This window comes from Chelonia mydas, chromosome 12, assembly GCF_015237465.2.
Source record: "Chelonia mydas isolate rCheMyd1 chromosome 12, rCheMyd1.pri.v2, whole genome shotgun sequence".
Taxonomy (NCBI): Eukaryota; Metazoa; Chordata; order Testudines; family Cheloniidae; genus Chelonia; species Chelonia mydas.
The window spans coordinates 6,059,950-6,085,970 of NC_051252.2; the positions used below are offsets into that span (position 1 = coordinate 6,059,950).

The 26,021-nt window shown below is 49.6% G+C and overlaps 1 protein-coding gene and 1 long non-coding RNA gene across 4 annotated transcripts; one reads left to right on the forward strand and one right to left on the reverse strand.

Moving 5' to 3' along the window:
- Nucleotides 1–291: 291 nt before the first annotated feature.
- On the reverse strand, nucleotides 292–14,300 carry CCDC113 (coiled-coil domain containing 113). Of its 3 annotated transcripts, XM_043526085.1 has the most exons (10): nucleotides 14,159–14,294; nucleotides 12,362–12,488; nucleotides 10,079–10,240; nucleotides 9,046–9,201; nucleotides 6,517–6,597; nucleotides 5,676–5,831; nucleotides 4,210–4,317; nucleotides 2,876–3,031; nucleotides 1,505–1,626; nucleotides 486–501 (listed from the first exon to the last, which is right to left on the reverse strand). In XM_043526085.1, coding segments are annotated over exons 1-10 (1,167 nt in total). In that variant the 5' UTR covers nucleotides 14,257–14,294; the 3' UTR covers nucleotides 486–500. The 3 variants fall into 3 exon arrangements, with proteins under 3 accessions (XP_043382021.1, XP_037734062.1, XP_043382020.1); XM_043526086.1 differs by lacking the exons at nucleotides 486–501; nucleotides 1,505–1,626 and adding an exon at nucleotides 292–419 and having other exon boundaries at nucleotides 14,159–14,300; XM_037878134.2 differs by lacking the exon at nucleotides 1,505–1,626 and having other exon boundaries at nucleotides 367–501.
- A 1,411-nt stretch (nucleotides 14,301–15,711) lies between these two features.
- LOC122462567 lies at nucleotides 15,712–25,795 on the forward strand. The gene is made up of 3 exons (XR_006285206.1): nucleotides 15,712–15,996; nucleotides 16,659–16,771; nucleotides 25,271–25,795. It is a non-coding gene; the product is annotated as an uncharacterized LOC122462567 (long non-coding RNA).
- Nucleotides 25,796–26,021: the final 226 nt, after the last annotated feature.

Genomic DNA, 26,021 nt, shown 5'->3' on the forward strand with positions numbered 1-26,021 from the left:
TTTAGCACTCACTCTGGGCTATTAAACTTTAAACTCCTCCCCCCCAAAACTCTCCTGATTCCTTTTGTCCCAAGGGTCAGTCCAGAGAGGACAGTGACTGTAAACATGTCCAGACACAATCGCCAGATATATTTGAGAGGGAAAGGGAGCTCAGGAGCACAGCTGATTCAGAACTTGGAGAGCCCCACGAAGAACCCAGGTGACAGAGCCCAGTGGATGCTCCAGCCTCTCCGACAAATGGAACTTGACAAAATAGAGGTGTGCTAACCCAGGTGGTTTTGATTTCTTTATCAATCAGGCTGAAATGGTCCCATCTCTTTTCACAGACCAAGCTGCAGTATAAGGTGTTCTGCATTTCCCCCAGTCGATAGCTTCATTTGTCATGTGGCTGGCTCCAAGCCAAATCTCTCATTGGCCACCTTGCAGGGGGAGACAAAGCTATAGTTGGTTACTAGCCACCTTGACCTTGTTCCAAGCTCTGCGGTAGCTCTGCAAGGACATCTGCAGAAGTGAACATGGAGAAATAGTAAGACCATGGCAAACTGCCACGGAGTATACTGTGCACCCAGGGTGAATACTGTGTACCCAGGGCATTTGAGTAGGTACACTCCTGCAATCTCAGCCTAGCACTGCTTCCCAGGGCTTTCCTTTGAATGCTATGTAGAAAGCATTGAGATCCCACACAGCAGTTTGTACTGGGATCTGAACTTCAGGACTCTGAACCTGAATAACACTGAACTTTGGGGAATGTTGGCTTCAGATCCCAGAGTGGGTCTGACCCTTAATATTATTGGTATTACCCTAGTGCCTAGGAACCCCATCCTGAACCAGGAACCAGTGGTGCCCGGTGCTGTACAAACACAGAACAAAAAGCTGGTCCCTGCCCCAAAGACCTTACAATCTAAGAATGCAACTGGGGCCCATTTCTCTGCATTAATGAACGTGTTGGGGGGGGGGAAGGAGGGGAGGGGAGTTAAGACTGTACCATGAACATAAGAGATTACTAGGAACCTGCCCTAGCAAGTCTGTTTCATCTCACTACTGCATATCTGAATTCACTAACTGTGGGGCAAGGGTTGCTTTTCAATACGGAGAACTTACCACTAGGCACTATTGTTTTATTTCTACCCATCTCGCTGCATAACAGGGCATGATCTAAAGCAATAGCTTCAGGATCCTTTTCCTAGCTTGGCCCCAGACTCACCCTGTGTCCTTGGGCAAGTCACAACCTTTCTGTGCTTCAGTTTCTTCATCAGTAAAGTGAGCTGTGACGCTGGCAGACCAGGTACCAGCTCATGCCAAGGCCCAGGGCCTCACTGAACACTGACAAATGCATAGCTGGAAACCAGTCTGGTTAGTATAGTTAAAATAGATATCAGTGTTAGACTTTCTGGAATGCTTGTAGGATGCTGCAGGTATTAATCCATCTTACAATATCTGTCTCCCATGGTATAAAGTTATAGTGAGTATTTGCATTGTAACCCTCTGCAGTTGTGTAACTCACCAGACAGGAAGAGAAGCATTAATTAAGGTAAAGTGCTCTTCCTGGACACAAGATGGCCCATTGAAGGCAAATGAGGCACTGTGTATCATCAAAGGACAGGTTTCAGTAGTAGCCATGTTAGTCTGTATCAGTAAAAAGAACGAGGAGTCCTTGTGGCACCTTAGACTAACAAATTTATTTGGACAAGATGTCAGCTGTTGGACATGGGCCACCCTAATTGAATTGGCCTCATTAGCACTGACCTGGCAACGTGGCTGCCCCTTTAGGGTCAGAAGAACATTTTGTATAGTGAGAAGAGGTTTTTAAAGATCTCCTCACCTTACTGCACCTAGGCGCTGACTGGGACCCAGAGAACTGGAATGCAAGAAAGGGGGCTCTGTGATTTCTCTTTTTGCTTCTTGATAACCATTGTGGGGATCAGGGGCACAGTTTGTGACTGGTTGGGGAGTTTAACATCAATGTCACCTACCAGTCTCAGGAGGATCTACTCTCCTTTTTGCAGCCTGCCCTGACCTTGGCATTTCGAGTGAGGGCTGCCCCAGCACCCTGGGTGACAGTGACTATCTATCACATAATCCAGTTTGCCTGGGTGGCAAGATAAACTGGAGAGCCCAAGGGGGCTGTCTGTGACTCCATGGTAAGGCTGTTACAGTGCTTTAATTCACACTTGTTACTAGGTTGGTGAAATCTAACTATAGAACATACCACCAATTTGGGGTGTCTGCCCTGCTTTTTGACCATCTGCCCTGAGGTTGGCACTCCCAGTCATCAGCCACTCCAGCCAGCGTGACATAGGGATAATGATTAGTTACTAATAATGAATGCTTGTGAAGTGCTTGGAGCTTGTTACATGAAGATGATCAGAAAGCAGATCCAAAACATTTTCAGACAATCACAAGCGTGGGTGTTTGAAAAGGCCCAAACTGGTTACATGTGCAGAGGTGAGACATTTACATTGCTGCTCTTTTGTATTTTATAGTTGTTTAAAAGGTCAGGATAATAATAACCTGATGATGCTTCCTATTAACTCACTAATAACCAGGTCCTGGCTTAAAACTCCTTAGGTTCCAGTCTCAGAGCTCAATTGTTAGATACACTCTGTCCTCTGAATACATTCAGGCTGTGACACGATCGCTGCTTTGTAAACAGGAAGCACGTCAAGTTGTTCAATTATGCTGTAGTTAAAACCACAACTAAAATCGCCCACTCGTGCTGCCTGGTTTGTAAAAAGCATCAGACCCCTTCACCATAATCGTATGAATGTGGGTGGGCACAGATAGGTGCCCTCTGGAAGTTAAACCCCAGCTGTGTAATGGGAAGGACACAGAAACCGACAGACTACAGACTCCGGGAGTTCCTGTCTTACTGTACCTCGGCGATCTCCACCTTCCTCTCCCATATCTTAATATTGTTTTCCAGGTCATCGATGGCCATCTTCTGATTGACGTACTTCACCACTGGGGGCACTCTGTAATCTGAGAGCTGCTGCCGCAGCTGCTTATTCACACCCTTTGCTTTGGTTCGTTCCTGAGAGAGGAAAAGGATCCAGGGCAGGTAGATTAGGTGGGACATTGCGTTCTGCAAAGAGGCAATTTGGAAAAAAAAAATCCATCCCCCTAAAACTGAAGGTCAAGCGATTAAGCTGTGCAGAATGCAGCTGCTCTTAGCGTTTCGGTTTCCTGTCTGCCAGGGGCACTCCGGAGCTGCTTGAACTCACTGGGCAACTCCCTGGTGCTACAGCCTGGGACAGTGGAGTGGCACAAAACAGAGCTGGGGCCCTCCTTCGTGCCTTCCTTGGAGCGGGAAGGGCATTGCCTCTAAAAAGAGGAAGGATATTAAATGCAGGAAGCTATGCCAAAGCTGGGTGCCTAAAGTTAAGGTCCAAACTCCATCCTTCAGCACCTAAAGTGAACTGGTTTTCACAGCACCACTAAATCCTGCTGACTTCAATCGAAGCTGCAGGTACACAGCCTTTTGGGTACCAGGGCGCTTGCCTGCAGGTGCCTGAATGTAAATTTCACAGCATAACTTTAGGCACCCCAGCTTCTAGTATTACAATTAAATATACTGTAATGTTGAAATATTCCTTTGCTAATTACATACGTAATAGACAATTTATGATAATATTATGATCATCTCTTATTTATATGGGGTCGTGTCTAGGAGCCCTAATCAGAGATCAGGCCCCATTGTGCTAGGCGCTGTACAAGCCCAGCACAAAAAGACAGTCTCTGTCTCAAAGAGCTTCCGATCTAAGTATGTGGGCAAGTTAACACGGCTTTGAGAATCTTCATTCCTTCATCTCTTGACTTGTGTGTTTTAAAGTCCCTCCCGACTGCTGCCGGAATGAAATGATTCCCATTGCTATGCCAGTAAAGGGCAGCTTAAAGAGCCATGGCGCCAGATTGTGATCCCATCAGTATAACTCAAGAGTAACTCCGCTGAGGTTGATAGAGTTACCAGTAGCGCAAAACAAGCGTGTGAGCGGAACTGGGTCGACTGACTTGAATGGCATTACTCCGGCCTTACGTGGAACTGGGATCAAAATTTGGGTGTAATTCAATACCAGCCTCACATACTAGTGTATGCAGTAATCCAGTGTTAGAAAATCTTAAAAGAAATGGTCTCATAACATGAAATTTCTGGATTAAAAAAACAAGTAAACCCACAATCCCTGTGTTGATTATTTCTGATGTTCCTACTACCTCCTCCACCAGGATGGTTTCCCTTTCCATCTTCTCCAGCACCTCCTTCCTCTGGGAGATATCTTTCATCAGGCAGGCGGATGCTGCGGTGGCGTTCTGCAGCTTTCTCTGAAACAGCACAATGCGGTAAAGTCAGCGAGCCCAAAGGAGGGGAAGAAGAAGGGCAACGGCTCATCAGTGAACACGGAAAGCTAGAGTCCCTTTACTCACTACGCCAAGGCTCTCGTCAAGCTTTATCTCTGGCTGGCCTTCTGGGACTCTGCTCCCTACTCCTGTTCATCGTAGAATGCATCGATCAACGTGGCATCTCATTTCTGAGTTTCCCTTGTAGATGGCAGCCTCAGGATCTAGCCTTTGTTTCACACAGTCGAGCATGGTGTTACTTGGTAGCCAACACGTCATCAAGGAGCAGTGAGGCAGAGTGGGGCCCGTGTCCTAATATTGCGAGAGGTACAGCTACTGCTCCCCTGCCCTTTCCCAGTGTAGTTTAACAATAACTTGGGGGAAGATTGCCAAAGGAGTAAAGCATCCAGAGCCACTGACTGTCGGTGGGAGTTGCTCATGCCTGTGAAAATCTCCCCCTTGGTTTATAAGGTAGGTAGCCATACCCCGGGATCCTAAAATATGCAATGGACTGACAAGCTCTTCATTTTTCCTCCCACAGAGGTGCAGCCAGCTCTGGGGTGGAATGCAGTAACCCTGCTGGAGGCAGGAGTGGAGGGGAAGTGCAGGAGTACTAGAAATGCCTACGGTGTTATTTTGACCAGGATACTATGCCCAATATCCCAACTTTTGCAAAAACTGCCGTGGGCTGGACCTTTAGTGACCACATCCCTCTTTTTTATATTACAGCTGAGAGACACAGTGCCCCAACGTTAGTACTGACTCAGAGGGGAGGATTCCACCTAATGAGTCACCTACACCACCTGCAGCACCACCTGGATTTTTCTTGAAGATCACCCATCCAAGGACTGGGTAGTCTTAACCCTGCGTAACTGATGAGATTACAGCTGCAAGGATATACAGAAGTCTCTAGGTAGGTCAGTGCTAAGGTTACTGCTTACTGCCCTGTGGGACAAAATAACCACACTGCAATGTTTGCAGCTTTGCACCATCACATGTGGATGCCACAAAACACACATCAGAAGGATGTATCAGAGCAAACCCTAACAGCCACAGCAAACGTAGGGATCTTTACAGGCAGGCAAATCCATCAACAAAGGAATGGTTCCAAAAATTCCAGGGCAGGTGCCAACTACCAGCCCCCACCTGCTGGAATGTGTCTTGCAGGCAAGTCAGGCAGCTGTTAAGCAGGAATAAAAATGCCTCTGATTGAAAGAGATGTCCTGGAAATAGAGAGTGTGTGTGTGTGAGAGAGAGAGACAGTGTTAAGCACCCCCCTCCCTCTCTTACCCTGCAGCAGATAAAGAGAAAAAGAGAATCCAGGTGCCGTGGGCTTGACTCACTTTGTAGGAATTGAAGATTTGAAGAGTGTTTCCCACTGTCAATTTTATCTGTAGCAGGTCCCGGTTCCTCTCATCAATCTTCTCCAGAAACTGAGCGTTCTCAATCTTCAGCTGCTGGAAATCAACCTCATGGAGTGCCTCGCCCATCTCTTCCTTCTGTAAGCCAGCAAAGACACAGAGGCTGATGATAGTCTATGATTCTATCAGGGTTGGAAGGGACCTCAGGAGGTCATCTAGTCGAACCCCCTGCTCAAAGCAGGACCAATCCCTGATCTGAGGCTAAATGCCACATAATAAGGCATTGCTCTGTCGGGACAGCAAGTCGGGGGGGGGGTCCTAAAGGCTGGAATCCTCAACCCAACCTGGCCAGGGCATGGGGAGGAGCAGTGGACACAACCTGCTGCTTCCTTCCGAATCTGGGTTACCGTTCAGTGGATCCATGCAGTGCCTGAACCCAGCACCACTGGCTGTGCTCCTGCGACACCCACACTACCCCTTCCAGGAGAGGCTGCAAAGATCCACCCAAGATCTTCTCCACAGCACAAAAAGGGTGCAAATTCCCACTCTGCAGGAGCTCGGCTGCGGTCACCCTGCACAATCTTCTCACGGGTTTTAAGCTGCTTTGGGGCCTGCCTCAGGCATACAAGGTGCTCTAGGTTGGGGCCTTTTCTCAATAAACTCCGAGATGACTAAAATCTCTCCCAAACACAGGAGTTAAGATGAGAAGCAGAGAAAATTGCTCAGAAACATGAGACTCCCCAGTCTGGGTGAGCCCCTGAAATCTCCCTGCCTCTTCTTCAGAGGGGTGCAGCATCCCTGGCTCTCTTCAGTCTTTACCCACCTGCTTGAGCTGCAGCTGTAACTTTTTCTTCTGCACTTTGAGGGAATCATTTTTCAAACGCAATTTTTCTTTCATCGCATCCTAAAAAAGACACCGGGTTATACGGTCACGGCCCCTGCTCTCTCTCCGTCACTGGCATAGCGGGACCCAACAGGAGAGAGCCCCCAGGTTCCACTTCCTATCGGGATGCTCCCATTCTTCCAAGCCACGGCACTTTCTCACTGGCCAGAGAAGGAGGGGAGGCAGCATCCTCACCAGGCTCTTGTTCATGCCCCTCTATATAAATCAGTCAGTAAGAAATGCTCTGACAGCAACCCGGACAGCACCTTGCCCCAAATCCCACCTAGCCCAATCAGCCGTGCAACTCCTCCAACCTCCACTAGGCTGTGCATAGGTGAGCCCTGCAGTCATGCGTGTGCCAAAGCTCCTGTGTCTTGGCTGGAGGACAGGTCATTGGTGAGCCACCAAGCTGGCTCCTAATGCACTACTGCAGGGGTCGGCAACCTTTCAGAAGCGGTGTGGCGAGTCTTCATTTATTCACTCTAACTGAAGGGTTCGCGTGCCAGTAATACATGTTAACGTTTTTTAAAAGGTCTCTTTCTATAAGTCTATATTTTCGATAACGAAACTATTGTCGTATGTAAAGTAAACAAGGTTTTCAAAATGTTTAAGAAGCTTCTTTTAAAATTAAATTAAAATGCTGATCTCACGCCGCTGGCCCGCTCAGCCCGCCGCTGGCCCGCTCAGCCCGCCGCTGGCCTGGGGTTCCGTTCACCTAGGCCGGCAGCAAGCTGAGCGGGGCCTGCGGCCGGGACCACGGCTGGCAAGGGGCCAGCAGCCAGAACCCCAGACCGGCAGCGGGCTGAGCGGGGCCTGTGGCTGGGACCCCGGCTGGCAAGGGGCCGGCAGCCAGAACCCCAGACCGGCAGCGGGCTGAGCGGGGCCTGCGGCCGGGACCCCGGCTGGCAAGGGGCCGGCAGCCAGAACCCCAGACCGGCAGCGGGCTGAGCAGCTCAGCCCGCTGCCAGCCTGGGGTTCAGTCCGCCGGCTCCTGCCCGCCAGGGTTCCAGCTGCCAGCCCTGCTCAGTCCGCTGCCGGTCTGGGATCCCGGCCCTTCCCACATAGAGTGGGTACCTACCTTCTCCCTGGTTCTAGCCCATTCTCTTCCTCTCTCTCAGCGCTGAGCTGAGGGTGGGAGTGTGCTGAGCACAGGGCTGGGGGTGAATGAGCAGGCTGGGGGTTGGGGTGTAAGGTCTGGCCAGGAGCTAGAATGAGGGAGGGGGCTCAGGGTTGGGGTTTGGGTGTGGAGTGATTACCTCGGCAGCTCCCATTTGGTGTGAGGGGTGCAGGTGGGAAGGTGGGGGGAGGTGCAGGAGCTCCCGTTTGGTGCTCAGGGTGGGGGTGGGAATGTGGGGGGTGCAAGAGTCAGGACATGGGGTGTGAGGGGGCTGGGTATGTGTGGGGGGTGCAGGAGTCAGGGCAGGGGGCTGGGGGCATGTGAGGGGGTGCAGGAGTCAACGCATGGGGTGTGGGGGGGCTGGGTATGTGTTGGGGGTACTGGAGTCAGGGCTCAGGTCGTAGGGGGTGCAGGGGTCAGGGCAGGAGGCTGGGGTGTGAGGGGGATGCAGGGGTCAGGGCAGAGGGCTCGGGTGTGTGGGGAGTGCAGGGGTCAGGGCAGAGGGCTGGGGTGTGTGTGAGGGGGGGTGCAGGGGTCAGGGCCGGGGGCTGGGGTATGTGGGGGGAGGTACAGGGGTCAAGGCAGAGGGCTGGGGGTGTGGGCTGGGGTTGTGGGGGTGCTCCCAGCCCCCTGCCCAGAGTGGCTCACCGCAGGGGGCTGGAGGGGATATACCCTGATTCCAGCCCCCTTCCCCAAGGCCCTGTCCCCACCTCTCCTCCGCCTCCTCCCTGAGCAGTGAGCTCCCTGCGGCGGCTCCGCTTCTCCCCCTCCCTCGAAAGGGCCATCAGCTGATCGGGGGCAGGGAGGGAGGGAGAGGAGGAGGGGCAGGAACCCAGCACGCTGGGGGGAGAGGCGGGGAAGGGAGAACTTGCCTGCCCTGCAGCAGCAGCCGGCAGGACCAAGCTTCTTCACCCTGCCCTGGGGGAGGAGAAGAGTGGGCCGGGGCGGGCAGGATTTTTAATGGCTCTCTGCTGCCTGCCGGGGTCCCGGCCTGGGGTTCGGCAGCGGGCTGAGCGGGGCCGGTGGCTGGGACCTGGCAGGCAGCAGTGTGCCATCAAAAATCGGCTCGCGTGCCGTCTTTGGCACGCGTGCCAAAGGTTGCCGATCCCTGCACTACTGTAACAGTGAATTGTTGTATCCACGAAAGCTTATCCCAAATAAATCTGTTAGTCTTTAAGGTGCCACCAGACTCCTTATTGTTTTTAAGGTAAAGCGAGATATCCAAACAGACTTGCCAAGGTAGGTCTACCTATGGCCCAAAACGTGGCAGAGATTACTCATGGATCAGGATTTTGTCGAAACTATTTAGCCTGGTATATAATAAATGTATAAATACACAACTCTGAACTGACCCTGTAGTGGTTCTTCTCCTCAAGGTATCTCAGCACCTTCTCAGTTGCTGTGACACTCCCTTTCTTCTTGGATATTGTTTGGATAATGTCTTTGTTAAAGTTGCACATGGCTTTCTTAATATCAGCCCACCGAATAGCTGCTTCTTCCATGACAGCCTGTAGAATGGAAGTCACATTATAGTAAAGAGATGTCATCTCCCATTCATTTTTTGGGCCTTGGGGTGGAGAACAACGTATAGGAATGGTGGGACAAGTTCTCTGTTGGCATAAATCCATTAACGTCAGTGAATTCTGCCCCATTTGCCCTGTGGCAGTGATGTTTTGGTAATAATATCAATCTCTCATTCATTGAAGAACAAGAAAAGAAAAACATCTACCGTAGTTGAGTTTCAGGATTAATCAGTTCTGCCTTGACTTGCAAATATCTCCAGATCTACCAAGTCTGAAGGAATGGTTGTGTTCAAAACACCATTTTTGATTAGAACATATGGATGTTCAGGATGAGACAGTCAGGTTCTAACCATTTAGCCTAATCAAAGGGTTCTATTTCACTCTCCCAACACAGAAGTGGGTGGGAGGAAAGAAAGAAAAGAAAGATGCCTTGATGTTCTGGATTAGGAATCCAGGCAGCATTGTCATTTAAAGACCTCTTTGCAATTTTTAGGGACCCCAAAAAACAAACCCTTGTTGGGTGAAGGGGCACATGGATCGGCAGATCTAACACTCACGGCGCTGTATCAAGCAAACCTGCCTACTCAGTTAAGCAAAGGTGAGTCTTTAAAATCCCAACATTTCCTCCCTGAACTACAAGGTGTAGTAAGTAAGCAACTCCTGGCATAGATTCTGAGATGAATCTCAGTTATGCCACTGTAAAAATCAGAGTATCTGCACTGATTTAAATGGTGTTACTCTGGTATCACATCAGTGTGAAATAAAAAAAAAAAGATGAACATGGGGGTGTAGGGTGTTCCCCCGAGCTACAGAGGGTCTCACTCACTACACTAGGGATTCTACAGCTCATGGAAGGCTGTACCTGGTAGTTTTGTATAATCCGTTCAGAATCCCCCTTGGTCTTCTGAATTTCTTCCTTCATCTCATCCAGCTCCCGCTGCGCTAGATCATTCTTCTGTTGCACTGTCAGGCCTATAAAACGATCTGCTGCAGCGCGGGATTTAGATTTACGTCTAGAACGTGTCTGCAATCCGGAGAAACAAAGAACTGAAGGAGCAAGTAGATAACAATAGGACCCATTCAAAGTGGTCGCCATTAAAAAGTCAATGTTTGCCAACAGTTACTGTATTTTCCCTGTACTTAGAATAGGAAATAACCACAGTGACTGTAAGGGATCTGTAGACACATGATGGGCCTGATTCTCATTTACACTTAGGGTATGTCTTCACTGCAGACACTTACCCATATGTTGCTCCAACTCCCTTCTTGTACACACACAAAACTCTCTTACCCAAGTTGGGTGGTGCTTTCAACCTGGGCTAGTAAGCTAAAGTTTGAGCGAGGCTTTCACGTGAGCAGGTAATGCACCCACTTGGCAGTGATAATGCAAACTAAATCCCTCGGGTGCTGATACTCCTTCAATGTCTTCCCACAATTCCCCCCGGGTATCCAGAAGAACAGACAAGTTCTCCCCCAATTCACTGGGAAAGACTCACAGAGCAGCTCAGTGCTCTGCAGCACAAAGACCCATCAGATGTGCCCCCAGAAGTCCCAGCAACATACAGGTGGGTGCAGAACAAGTGAGGACCCAGTAACTCAGGCAGGGCTCTGCAGTGTGACTGCTCAGCCCTGGGCTACCCTAACCCAGGTGCCAATCATCTGAGTTAACTCTGCATTGAAGCCAGACCCACAGTGGCAGCATAAAGGGGCCTTAAAAAGGGTGCAAATTAGCAATGTAAAGTGGCTTTAGTGTAACTGTGAATCAGGCTTGTAGATTGTTTAGTAGTGGTGTCCATTTGTAGCAGTCCCTTTTGGGCTGTTCTGATTGCTGTTTAAACTCCACTCCATCTGGGAGGTGCCAAAGAGGCTACCCCAGTCTCAGCTCGAGGCTTGGGGACAGTGCAATATGCCACCATGAAGGAGACCAGGGTGAGGAGTGCCTACAGAGGTCCCACTCCTTGAGCAACTGCTGAGAAGGTGAAAGTCAAACTCAGGGGCTGCCCAGCTCATTGATCACAGGCCACAGTGGCAAGGAACCAGAAAGGGAACTGCTAGCTGGAGCACAAGAGGGAGAGTCTGGGAGATGTGGGTCCTGTCACAGATTTGATGTGTGGCCTCAGACAAGTCTCTTAATCTCGTTGTGCCTCAGTTTCCTGATTTGTGAAATGTGGATAAGCCTACCTGACAGATATTCATTAGTGCTTATAAAGTACTTTCAGATCTCTGGCAGGTGCCGTGAAGGGCAAAGTGTTATCGTATAAGACAGGGGTGGCCAACCTGAGCCTGAGAAGGAGCCAGAATTTACCAATGGACATTGCCAAAGAGCCACAGTAATACGTCAGCAGTCTCCCATCAGCTCCCCCGCTCCCAGTGTCTCCCACCCACCAGCAGCCCCGCCGATCAGCGCCTCCCCCTCCCTCCCCGCACCTCCCGATCAGCTGTTTCATGGTGTGCAGGAGGCTCTGGGGCGGGGGAGGGAGAAGAGCGAGGGCACGGCAGGCTCAGGGGAGGGGGCGGGAAGGGGTGGCGTGGGGGCAGGGCCTGTGGCAGAGCCAGAGGTTGAGCAGTGAGCACCCCCCAGCACACTGGAAAGTTGGCGCCTGTAGCTCCAGCCCTGGAGTTGGTGCCTATACAAGGAGCCGCATATTAACTTTTGAAGAGCCGCATTGTGGCTCTGGAGGCTCAGGTTGGCAACGCTGGTATAAGAGAAAAGAATAGCGTCTCTGGGGTGAATGGTAAACTGAAAACTGGATTGGTCTTCAGACTGAATCAGCTGCAGCAAGGAACAGCGCAAATCCTGATGCCTGCTAGAGCAGCGGCATCTCACCTCAAGTATGTAGTTAATTTCCTTCTAAGACATCCAAGCACTGTGGCTGTAAGGTAGAGATGTTGCATGGTAAACATCACTTTCCTGCTCCACTCGCTTCTTTTCCAGTATTCCAGGGTACATTTCAAACTGGGTGAGATGCAAAGGGAGGCCCATTGGATGTGTTTATGGGTGACTGCTCCCCTTGGACCTCTTCTCACGCAAGCATTAAATGAGAATCGCAGCGAGAGAGAGGCGGCTGGATAATCAGAGTCATGTTGACAGGCAGACCCACAAATACTGCATTGCAAACACGAACGCTGTCGCTCTGTAACGTACCTGCCCCATGTCCAGCGAGGAGCCGTGTACACTTGGCAACAAATGGCTGACCAGATCCTTTGGCTCCATCTTATTGTAGTATTTTTCAAACATTTCTGTCTCGACTTTGAGAATGGAGAGGGCATGACTGCAAGGAGGTAGGGGTTGGAATGAGCAAGCTCTGACTCTCAGGTATAAGAGATGATAGAGCATTTGGTCAGTGTATGAAACCAGAGGGGAAACATAAGGCTCATAGTGGTGAAAATTTTAGGTGGGGCACCATAAACATCCATAGATGCACACAAATTACTTGATGCTCCTCTTGATGCAATAGTGGGGTAAATGAAAGAATCAGGCCCATGCTCATTAAAGCCCCAATCCCGTTCAAACTGAAATCCCTGGGAGGTTTGCTATGGATGTCAATGGGAACTCAGGCTCTAGGAGAAGGGGACTTTGAAAGACTTTGCTTCTGTTGGGGCAGCTGGGGCTGATCTTTCATGTACAGGGATCCCTGCTGGTAGTCCTGATCCCAGTAAGGAGTTCCCGACTGGAACAAGCAGCACCCCACTGTGGAACTGTCCCCAGCTAGTAAATCAGCAGTTGTGAGTGACACACACAATCAGGATGTAGATAAAGTAACTTTACTCTGATCTTATTTTCTCATGTTTCTGATTGGGGCCAAGCCAAGAACTGCCCCTGGGCTCCTGTCAATTATCAGAAAACCCACCAGACTTAAAAGCTCTCTGATTGCATAGAAGACTCACACCTTTCTGAGGGGGCTGTGCTGACACCACAGAATTAACCACTCAGTAACCCCCAAACCCCATGTGATCCATGACTTTTGTACAGCTCCACCCACCCACATCCCTGGTATATTTCCTCTCTGTTATATTTGCTCCATCATTTTATTTCCAGCGACTGACAGATGGAATCATCTACTGGGAACTCATTATAAAGGGAAGAAAATGTTTAGCAGATGGTTCCTGAACAGTCTGGAATGATGGCCCTTGCTCACAAATATGCACAAGATGCCTCCTTTACTATCAAATACATCACAATGCTTCACCCTTCATCGGGGGACAGGCACCAAAAGGCAGATGGGTGGAAGCAGCTTCAAGCCTTGCACTAATCTACATGGAAAACATAACCCGAGCCCTGCTCTCTTGTCAGGGATGGAGGGCATTAAACCCAGCTGAGGGGGAAGGCAGCATGTTATAATCCAGCTTTCTTGTGTACAGAGGATGGGGTTTTCAAACAGTCCTGCATATAAGGGCCATAGGGAAGATAATGCTTCAGCATGCCCTGATTATAAAGACTGGGGGAGATTATATCTGAGCACCACCACCCTCCGTGGAGTGGGGGTGTGGTGTGCCCAGCCCCCCATGTGGGATGGGGGCATTATAGACCCTCCATGGGGTGGGGGTGTGCTGTGCCCAGCCCCCCATGTGGGATCGGGGCATTATGGACCCTCCGTGGAGTGGGGTGTGCTGTGCCCAGCCCCCCATGTGGGATTGGGGGCATTATGTACCCTCCGTGGGGTGGGGGTGTGCTGTGCCCAGCCCCCATGTGGGATCGGGGCATTATGGACCCTCCGTGGAGTGGGGTGTGCTGTGCCCAGCCCCCCATGTGGGATTGGGGGCATTATGTACCCTCCGTGGGGTGGGGGTGCACTGTGCCCAGCCCCCCCATGTGGGATTGGGGGCATTATGGACCCTCCGTGGAGTGGGGGTGCGCTGTGCCCAGCCCCCCATGTGGGATCGGGGCATTGTGGACCCCACACGAGAGCTGGGGGGCGCTGTGCCCAGCCCCGTCCCGTACCTGGTCTCCCGCACCAGGGCCTCCAGCTGGGGCAGGGGCAGGGCTGCGAGCTCCTGGGACTCCGCGGTGCGGACGCTCTCCGAGTCCTCGTCCGCCATCGCTCCCCGGGGTTACCATGGCAGCGGGAGGCGGCGGCTCCGGGCTCCCGGGCCCGGCCGCCCGGGCTCCTGGGCGCCCTGCTGCCTCCCCCCCCCCGCCTGGCTGCCCCCTTTGCCCCCCTCCGCGGCCGGCTGCTGCCCCCATAACCCCCCCCCCAGCCCTGCTTCTCCCTGTGCCCCCCTGAGTCCTGATATCCCCCGAGGCCTGCTCCCCCCGCCCCCAGCCTTGCTGCCCCCCTCCCCGGCTCCCCCTCCTGCCCCCTTTGTCCCCCCCCCCGCTGCTGGCTGCTGTCCCCATACCCCCCCCCAGCCCTGTTTCTCCCTGTGCCCCCCTGAGTCCTGATATCCCCCGAGGCCTGCTCCCCCCGCCCCCAGCCTTGCTGCCCCCCTCCCCGGCTCCCCCTCCTGCCCCCTTTGTCCCCCCCCCCCCGCTGCTGGCTGCTGTCCCCATACCCCCCCCCCAGCCCTGCTTCTCCCTGTGCCCCCCTGAGTCCTGATATCCCCCGAGGCCTGCTCCCCCCGCCCCCAGCCTTGCTGCCCCCCTCCCGGCTCCCCCTCCTGCCCCCTTTGTCCCCCCCCCGCTGCTGGCTGCTGTCCCCGTGCCCCCCCCCAGCCCTGCTTCTCCCTGTGTCCCCCTGAGTCCTGATATCCCCCGAGGCCTGCTCCCCCCGCCCCCAGCCTTGCTGCCCCCCTCCCCAGCTCCCCCTCCTGCCCCCTTTGTCCCCCCCCGCTGCCAGCTGCTGCCCCCGTGCCCCCCCGCCCTGCTTCTCCCTGTGCCCCCCTGAGTCCTGATATCCCCCGAGGCCTGCTCCCCCCGCCCCCAGCCTTGCTGCCCCCCTCCCCGGCTCCCGCTCCTGCCCCCTTTGTCCCCCCCCCCCTGCTGCTGGCTGCTGCCCCTGTGCCTCCCCAGCCCTGCTTCTCCCTGTGCCCCCCTGAGTCCTGATATCCCCCGAGGCCTGCTCTCCCCGCCCCCAGCCTTGCTGCCCCCCTCCCCGGCTCCCCCTCCTGCCCCCTTTGTCGTCCCCCCCGCGGCTGGCTGCTGCCCCCGTGCCCCCCCCCCAGCCCTGCTTCTCCCTGTGCCCCCCTGAGTCCTGGTATCCCCCGAGACCTGCTCCCCCAGCTTTGCTGCCCCCCTTCCCGGCCTGAGCCCTGCTTCCCCCTGCCCTCCCCAGCAGGCTGATTAATGCCATCTCTGGAGGGTATGAGGAAGCTGAAAGGTCTTTCTGAAACACAAGATGTGCAGGGGAATGCAAAATCTTTCCCCCCGAAACCCACTTTTACACGCCCTGGCAAGAGACCCTTTGTATACTAACCCCCTTCTGGAAACTCCGATTCAAAGACCCCAGATCTGTATCAAAAGGGAACTGAGCATGTTACCAGAGTGCTTGTTTGGAGCTCCAGGGTGAGGTCTGAAAAGACTGCATTTGCTAAAGTCCATGTGAGGATGAACTCTGGCATGCTTAGAAGCATGCATGTGGGTTCCTGTCATAACTATAAGGGGAAGGGTAACCACCTTTCTGTATACAGTGCTATAAAGTCCCTCCTGGCCAGAGGCAAAACCCTTTTACCTGTAAAGGGTTAAGAAGCTCAGGTAACCTGGCTGGCACCTGACCCAAAATGACCAATGAGGGGACAAGATACTTTCAAATCTGGAGGGGAGGAAAAGGCTTTTGACTGTCTGTGTGATATCTTTGCTGGGAACAGATCAAGGATGCAAGCCCTCCAACTCCTGTAAAGTTAGTAAGTAATCTAGCTAGAAAATGCATTAGGTTCTCTTTACTTTGGCTTGTGAAATTCGCTGTGCTGGAGGAAATGTGTATCCCTGTTTTTGTGTCTTTTTGTAACTTAAGGTTTTGCCTAGAGGGATTCTCTATGTTTTGAATCTGACTGCCTGTAAGATTATCTTCCATTCTGCTCTTACAGAGTTATTCTCTTATTTTTTTTTTTTTGTTCTTCTAATAAAGTTCTGTTTTTTAAGAATCTGATTGGGTTTTTTGGGTCTTAAAAATCCAAGGCTGGTCTGTGCTCATCTTGTTTATTCTCAAGCCCCCCCAGGAAAGGGGGTGTAAGAGTTTGGGGGGATATTTTGGGGAAATAGGAACTCCAGGTGGTCCTTTCCCTGAATATTTTGTTAAATCACTTGGTGCTGGCAGCGTTTACCTAATCCAAGGGTAAAGACTTTGTGCCTTGGAGAAGTTTTAACCTAAACTGGTAGAAATAAGCTTAGGGAGTCTTTCATGCAGGTCCCTACATCTGTACCCTAGAGTTCAGAGTGGGGAAGGAAACCTGACAGTTCCTTTATTGTGTGTAATTGGTTTTCTTTGTAATGCTTTGTACCTTAAGAACAAAGCCAGCTTGCTTACACAGATCTGTATTAACTTATGTCTTATCTGTCTCTGAAGCGAAAACTTGAAGGTGTGCCAGGGCAGTCTATCCGTGCGGGGAAGGCGGGGAACTGTCCAGGCTGGGATTACCCCGTCAGAAGGGAGAGAGATGAGATCTCCACTCAAGAGAGGTAACAGCTGAGGTGCTGAAAGCCAACAGCTGAACCACTGAGCAGAAAGACAGGTGTAGTTCTCTGGAACTGTGACAGCATCCTCCAATATTGTAATACAGATCAAATCACAGGAGGTTTTGGGGAGTGGGAAATATCGGTCCCATAGGATTTTCTCAAGGTCACCAAAATCTCAGGCAGCAATGATCATTGTAAAGGCAGTGTTGTCCAGGGAATAGGGTACTGGGCTGGATCTAGGGGTATCTTTGTTCCAATTAAATCTTAGATCATTAAAAGTGAAGATTTGAAAAGTCCTGTGTATTTGTCACTACTAACGCTTTGTTCGTTTTTGCAAATGCTTGAATAAGGAAAATCGATGAAGTCAGTTTCACTCAGATTCTTAGTCTTTGGGTTTCAGACACAGCAAGGGAATGTGTGCTGAAACGTGGGACCTGTCACCTTCCCCCAATCCTCGCAGCTCCATCAGTGCCAAGGCTCTGAAGCTCTGAGCCTCCCTTGCTGTTCCAGATAGTGTTGCCATTTTTTGAAAACCTGTGTGTGCCTAGAGCTGGGAAGATGGCAATACCCCAGCCCTGTCCTAACTAATCTCCAGCCCCTTCTCCAACAAAGTATTTTGTGTAAGGGTTTTTTGGGGGGTGGGGGGAATGGTGCTGGAACACACCTGTCTCCTTCACGTTGGAATGGGGAGATTTGGATGTGAAAGGTCCCTATTGCACATAAGTCGGGGAGATGATCCCACCCTTGCAATGGAAAGCAGCAGCCAAGTTCACCACGCAGTGTACAACAGGGGTAGAGGCAACTTTGAAGGCCAGATTTTCAGTGAACAGAGACTCCAAGTTCACTTGCAAATACCCAGGTGTGGCTTCTTAGAATTAACACTGGCATGTGTTTCATAATCCTGTAAGTGGAGTTTAATGGAGATCTCTAGGTTCTATTTCTTTTAGGGTCACATCTGCTCATGCATTTGATACTTCCAGAAACTCCCATATTAAATGTTTTCCTTTAACTTGTTATCAGCATTGTCCAAAACCTCTGATTTGATCAGTGCCTTTGTAACAGCCCCGGTGGGATAGCTGCAGATCTGATTTACTGCCTGAGCTGAGGGGTCAGGTTCATTAACTTGGAGGCAATAGCAACCTCATAGACCTCTTTATGTGGGCCACCCACGAGAAGGGCACAAAGACCCACTTTATACCTGAATTCCACTTTGTGAGTGCAATTGCAGTATGTATGCACACAACTGCACGTGTATTGATATGTGTGGACCTTGGATCTCTTTGTTTCAGACTATGGAGCTGATGTTTATTATGATACCATTGCATCCAGTAGTAAAATTAAGGTAAATTGTCAAAGCCCAATTCTGCAACCAGTTCCTCTTGTGTGTATGCCTACTGCCAGGAGTAATGGGTTTATGCATAAGAATAACTGTGTGCAGGAGTAGGCTTTAAGGCCCAGATCCTCAAAGATATTGAGGTGCCTAGCTCCCAATGATTTAGGTGCCTAACTACCTTTGAAGATCTGGGCCTGTGTCTCACCACTGTGATATCACTGAATCAAATTCAGACTTGGGGTAAGCAGGTGCAAGGCCTTTTGCTGCAGTTCTGTTGAGAAGGAGGACAGTGGCTGCAAACTCAGTGTAAATAGACATCGCTGTCCTCTGCATGTAGCACAGGGACAAATTCATCCAACCCTACTGGAGCTGGGATACATGGTGTTAACCTATTCATATAACTACTGTGGGATCAGTACAGTGGCAACATTCTCCCTATTTCCGGTCTGTTGCTAAAACTTGATTTATTATGTCACTATTATGATCACATCATGTTTGCAGAGGAACCGAGCAAGGATATTGCATATTCACATAATGGCCAGAATATGTCAAACCCCATGTACAAAACAGTTCTTAGGAATAATCAGATCTGAGCCTTCAGCAAAGAAACAAGCTCTGTGGCCTCATTACCATTCCAGGAAGATGGCCACCTACTTGTGGTCTTATATCACTTATAGAGACTGGCTATGAACGTAACAAAGCATTATAAGATATGCTTTTTATAAAATGGTTCTGGGAGTGTGTGTGTGTGTGTCTATAAACATACAAAACAATTACATTAAAAGTACATTAAGGTTGCAAAAATCAAACACTCAGAAATTAGGAAATGCCACAATTAAGATGCCTGTGGAACCTTAATTTGTCCCTCTTGTCTTTAATTAATGATCACGTGCTATTTTTCAGCAGGAACCCTACCTGATTCACTGCACAGGATGGACAGTGCTCAATTAATGAGCAGCAATTCTATATTTTGTTTTATCCTCATTGTTCAGTGTGTGGTCCTATGCCTTATTTACTGCACACTATTCAAACTATGCAGACAGAATTATTCATTTCCTCATGGTCTCTTCTATCATGTGCATTGCTGTAGTATCTGAGTATTCCAAAAATATTAATGAATTTCTTTTCACAGAACTCCTATGAGGTGAGAGGATGGTGTTAATCCCATTCCACAGATGATGAACTGACACACAGAGAGATTAAGGTCAAAAGTATCCATTGATTTTGGGTGCCCAGTTTGAGCTACCTAGGACTTGATTTTTCAGATTACTTAGCATTATATAGCACTTACACGTTCAAAGTGCAGCTCCCATTGATTTTCAGTCACTTAGCAAATCAGACCTCAGAGTCTCAAGCTGGGTATCCAGAAAATGTGGAACCCAATTAGCGACCACTAGTGAAAAGTCTGATTTAAGTGACTTGCTCAGCACGATTCAGGAACTCTGTGGCAGAGGCAGGGATAGAATCCATTTCTCCAGGGCAGTGTTCAGCTGCCTTAACCTGATACCATCCTTTCTCTTCCTGCAATCCTCTGTCTCATTTACTACACACCTTCCAACTTCTGTACCAAATGAGGCAGGGGTCCTACAGACAACAGCCTCCTTCGCTACACAACCCTGATTCATCCCCAAGGCAAGTCCATCCTGTGCATTGAATCAGGCAAGGGTCCTGGGGGAAAATAGTATGTGATCACGTAATTAAAGACTGTCTCCTAGTGCGTATGCACAGGGGGCTGAAACAGGGTTGCCCGGGCAACCATAATTCTGGCATTTTCTAATCTTTGGGTGCTTTGCAACCTTAATGTTCTGAAGGGGATGCTAGCACATTTAGAATAAAAGTTCATCCAAACTTTTTAAATGGCAAAAAACAATCAGCCTGAGACAGACACCCACTATGTAAAATTTTAGCCCCAAAGGTTAAAGTTTGGCAAAGTTATAAGCAGCTCAAAACAGGGTCTTATAATGGGAAGTGCCAGCAGGGCCGGCTCCAGGCACCAGCGAAGGAAGCAGATGCCGGGGGCGGCCAATAGAAAGGGCGGCACGGGGCGGCACGTCCGGGTCTTCGGCGGCAATTCGGCGGCGGGCCCTGCAGTCTCTCTCTTCCTCTTCGGTGGCAGTTCGGCGGCAGCTCAACCAGGCTTGGTTTGTTTGTTTTTTTCCTTCACCCCTTTGGGGGGCAAAAAAGCTGGACCCAGCCCTGAGTGCCAGGCAACCTTAATAACTAATTGACCTGTACCATTAGCTAACTAAAAATTACTTCAGGATCCTTCTTGAGGTTACCATGTGCAATATGGGCCTCCAAATTATCAAGAACTAGAATACAAGTCAATTCTTAGAGCTTAAAGTATTCACCTTTTAGGGGGAACAAACTGGGGGTGTGGGGGGGTGATGATCAAACATCAAGCTAAGCAAAAGGTCCAGTTTGGTTCTCAATAAAAAGTAACAGAGCATGTTCAAAGGAGAAAGTCAGATTAGTATTGAAGGAAGATTTGACAAGGAGTCTTATCCAGCAACAGGAATTTATGTTCGCTTATGCAACGGAGCTATGCTGATTTTCACCAGCTGAGGAGCTGGCCCTGTATTTCTGTGAGTCCGTCAAAATCCCTTGGTATTGAACGAATAGGTACAAGGAGTACATACTTCCAAATAGCTGAGTAGCCAAAAACTGGGACAGTTTTAGCCACATTTTTAAATAAGGTTTGTAATTTCATGCCTAACAGGTTTACTTAGTTACTATGTTTGCACATACAGGTCAGGTGGTTGTGCATGCAAGTTACCCAAATTAGTCATTTGTATGTACAATTGCCCAATCTGCATGGGCAGCTATAGCAGCTACACACAGTTAGTTACCTGCATAATTGGTTTACATTCATGGGGTGACGTGAGTTATCTCTAATGTTAACTGGATGGTGCTGCAACATACAACTGTGTCAGTCTGCTAATATGACTGTTTGGGAGATTATCAACATGCTCTGTTGTTGGTCAGAAGCAGGAATCTAACTGAATTTGGGGAACTTGGGTCCGGACCTGGATCAAACCTTCTCAAGGACTGAGGGTGTTTGGCTCTGGATTTTGATTTGGGTTCACCTCCAGCTAGAATTTCCTGTGTCAGATGCACTGTTCAACTACATGGCATTGTTGCTTTAGCCTTATTGCTATACTATAATAAGAGCAGGACTTCAGACATGCCAGTATCACAGAGCTATTTTACACCATATGGTAGTATGAATCAACCCTTTTCATATACTATCATGAAATCTAACTGACCCTGGTCGGAATCACTGATTGCCTTTCTCTAATCAAAAGCAAAGATAATGCATTTTTGTATTCCTCAGATTCTTATTCCACCATACACAGCACCTAATCATCTCATCCTGAATTTCCAAGGGCTTGGACAACTTTTCATTTCCTTTGTGAAGGCCTCTTTAAGTGGTAGATGGCTCTGACATTTTCCTTTAGTGCTGTGTCGCACATTGGGGCGACGTCTTATTATAAAGTCTCATTTGGTTTTCTAGTCAATTTCATGTAGTAGAAGCTTTACAGGATTTTGCCATCCGGTGCATGGTAGATTCCATCTGTTTGTCTCTTTTATTTTTTTGAAATATTTCCAACGTTGCCTCGGCTCTCATCCCAGAAGACTCCATGGGCCTGATTCTGATCTCACATCAGGTTCACACTATCCAACTCATCTGACTTCATTAGAGTTCTTCTGGACTTACATCAGTGTGAGAAGAGAATCAGGCCCACTGTGTGCTTTTCCATGCTATTTTCTCTGTAAAGGAATGCACTCCAGGACTTGATGTACTGTATGGGCCAGATCCTTGGCCTCACTATGGCTGCCTTATAGCCCTCCAGCTGTGCAAAGCAGCTCTAAATCCTTGGGTAGCATAAAGCCATTGTAAAGGCTCCTACACCACCTCCTTGTGACTCCCAATATATGGGATGTCTCCAGGGAAAGCGGGTGGGGCCAGAGAGCCCCTATGATGTGATTGCTGGAAAGGCCTTGTGGGTGCTATGGGTAGCCAGCATAAAATAGAGCAGCCCTGTGGCTGCTCTAATTTACATCAGCGTCTGAATTGGTGCTTGGACAGCCCCAGGATTGGCGGGCAGTAAAGTTGACTTAAAGCCACTATTGCACCTTTAAATCTGACCAGTGTGACACCACTGATGGGCATGGTGTAAAACACCAAACAGAAGAGAAATAGAATTGATTTCTCTGCATCAGCATGGGTTAAATGCAATGCTGGTATAAGCAGGCACAGCTCTGTCGAGGCCAATGGAGTTGTGCCCCTTTTATGCAGGACTGAATGTGTCCCAGGTGTTCAGTGGCAGAGCAGCAGTAGTAGTAAGCAGGTGAGTCTAAGTTTGCATCAGGGCTATTCAGGAACAAAAGCACTGTAATAGCAGGTAACTAACAGTGCTGTAACATTGCTCCAAAATCCCTACCAGTAAAAGAACAGTGTGTTAGTTGGGAACCAGGGCCTGGTGGGTAAAAAAAGGCCATCGCTGTGCTGTGACTGATTTCTTTCCCCAGCTCCTCTCTGAAGCTAGAGATGGACACTTACTCTTTCATCTGTTCTCCGGCTGACTCTTTCCTTTCTCATCAGATCCCACACCATTGGCAATTCCTGGCACAAGCAGGCTGAATTCCACTGGCATCAATGGAGTTGTGCCAGCAGTGAGTTTGACCCTCTAAATGATAACAGCCTTACACCCCACAGCACACAGCCGGAGGTTCACTCTCTCTCCCAGCCACTGGGTAACGGGTCCCAAATGGCACCTGCACTGGCTTTACTACTGTTTCACTGGTTTGGCTGGTCTTTTGGGGTTGGTTGAAGCAAAGCACGAGTGAGTTCTGTTTTCTTCAGCAGATGAAAATAGAGCCACAGTTTCTGAGTAGAGAATGAAGGGCGCCATCCTTGGGTGCTTGTGAAGCTCCTACACATAATCTCCAGGCCCAGCCAAAGGCAAAGAGGACAGAAGTTCCCCTGGAAAGGATCAGTGTGGTGGAGTTTGTACCAATTAGCGTTTGCAAATGCTGAAAAACAGATGCACCAGGGAAGCACGGAAATGCCCAAACAAGCTGACTCTCTCCCCATATGTCTTCTTTCCCCATTTGCCAACTCCTCCTCCCTATATCTCCTTTACGTTCTGTTCTTTCTTTCCATTTCCCTTTGTCCAGTCCATATTATCCCCTCTTGTGATGAAGCCCAAAGGTGGGTTTGGACATAGACCCCCAGGACACTGCAGGAGGTTCCCTAATAGGGTTGCCCTGGAGTCTCCAGGAACTAAAGATCAATCTTTAATTAAAGATTATGTCATGTGATGAAACCTCCAGGAATACATCCAAGCAAATTGGCAACCCTACTAGAAGGAGTTCCTGATGGACATGCCCCTTTAAGAGGAAAGAAAGATGGGAGTGCTCCAGTCCCACTGATGGGCTGCCTGCCCCTCTGTTCGGCAGTCAGGAGCCCCGTCCCACACAGCTCCGGAGAAGCAGTGCCGCTGTTGGCCACACATGCAGTGTATTCGCCCTTCACTGGGAAAGGACAGCACAGAGCTGGAGCTAATGCTGCTCCTAGTGGCCACCACCCCTGCTGCTTTCACTCACCTGGCTTAATCTAAAGGGAGCCGGCCACATAAACTGTCTGCAATGCTCCACACCTTCCCCCTCCAACATATCCCTCCTCAGAACGCTGTTGGCCTAGGGTATGTTTCCACTGCAGCAGGGAGCCAGTGTCCCAGCCCAGGGAGCCAGACCCCCGCTAGCCGGGCTCAAGGTAGAGTGCTCAAAATGGCTATGTGGACATTGCACGTCAGGCTGCAGCTCCACCCAAGCCCCAGGGCTTGAGAGCCCGAGCTGCAACATCCACTCTGCTATCTTTCATAATGACAGGTTTCAGAGTAACAGCCATGTTAGTCTGTATTCGCAAAAAGAAAAGGAGTACTTGTGGCACCTTAGAGACTAACCAATTTTATTTGAGCATAAGCTACAGCTGTAGCTCACGAAAGCTTATGCTCAAATAAAATTGGTTAGTCTCTAAGGTGCCACAAGTACTCCTTTTCTTTTTGCGAATACAGACTAACATGGCTGTTACTCTGAAACCTGTCATTATGAAACAGCCATGTTAGTCTGTATTCGCAAAAAGAAAAGGAGTACTTGTGGCACCTTAGAGACTAACCAATTTTATTTGAGCATAAGCTTTCGTGAGCTACAGCTGTAGCTTATGCTCAAATAAATTGGTTAGTCTCTAAGGTGCCACAAGTCCTCCTTTTCTTTTTGCTATCTTTAGTGCACTAGCTCCAGGTCTGCTAGCGGGAGTCCCTCTCCTGGGGCTGGGAGGCTGGTTCCCAGCTGCAGTGTAGACATACCCTAAGGGACCTTCCTGGGGAGGAGGGAACAAGCAGTACCGCCTCTACTCCCCACTCCTCTACCCCCGGCTTCTGGGGCAGTTCTGCCCCTTTCCTTTGATTTTTACTGCCTCAAGGCCCTAAATCCAGATGACAGAGGCCTGTCACTCCAAGCCAGCTCCCAGCCCTGACACCGCTTCTTCCATCAGAAGAATTCTAGGAAAGGGCATCCTCATGTGATCTGAGATGAGAATCATGTCGTCTTGGGGGAAAGCTGCCGGCAAACAGTGGCTGTATTTAGAAGGGCTGGTTTTAAGTGTCTGCAAATTAGTCTCATCAATGGATAAAACTTCAGCCCAGTCAGCCTCTCTCCGCACCCAGCTGCTGGAGGCTGGAAAAGCTGCCAAATAACCAACAGTTTAACCTTTCAGAAGCAGGAAAGCTCTTGACATCGCTGGCATGTTCGTGTTCCCCCTCCCCCAAAGGGGGGGTGGAAGGAAAGGCTGGATTTAACAACTCCCTGGCATGAGTCACCAAGAATGGGGGAAACAAACAGGCACATGAAAGTCACAGAGCCAAGTGCTGACAACCTGGCTCAGGCAAAACTCCTGATGATGAGGGATGAGACCCTTAGCACTTTTTCCTCTCACTGACTTCGGTGGGAGCATTGCGTAAGTGAGGGCAAGGGCTTTGTCACCCAATTATTAGAGCTAATCATCTGCAAAGCAATGTTCAAAGAACAGGCCACATTTTTATTTCTGATCCGCCTCCTATGCCCCTCTAAAGATCTAACTGACTAATGGAGAATTCTCCTTCTAGGGCAGAGGAGCTCTCAGCATAAAGCCACTCCTGCACCAGCTTCCTCCCACCATAACAGAGCGGGCACATGAAGATCAAAGGAAAACAGAGAAACCAGAAACACCAGGTGGAGCAGCTATGGAAGTGAAGCCCTTGGAGAGCAAAGGGCTATGGTTGGGAAAGGAGGAGAAGGCAACCCAAAGTGACAATTGGTCAAAGAAATAAAAATCAAGGGGAACATCCACAGTCAGTGTGTTTGCTCAGTTTAGAGAGAAGAAGAATGGTAAGGGGACAAAATAAAGTAGACAAACCAACGAATGGTGGGGCTAGACAATGAAAATTCTATTAAAAGAAATACTTTTCACCATAGATAATTAACCCGCGGAACTCACCACCACAGGACATGATAGAAATCAAGAGTTTAAGAAGATTAAAAAAAGAGGAGCCATTTGTCTGGATAATGAGAACATGGATAGCTATGTTAGGATAAATTTAAAAATAAGTATAAACTGTCATGCTGCAGGGAACAAGCCAGACATTAACTGAGGAGAGTTAGGGAGAATTTTCCCTTAGGAGCAGATTGTTCCATAGTGTCCACTATGTGGTTCTTGCCCCTTCCTCAGGAGCAGCTGGTACTGGCCAATATAAGAGACAGGGTATTCAGCTAGAGGTTTCACTGGCCAGTTCTGGTGTGGCCCTTCCTGCAGACCGAGATGGCGTTAATCAATATGTTATCTGATGTCGTATATATGAGTAAACAAGAGCTCCCAGG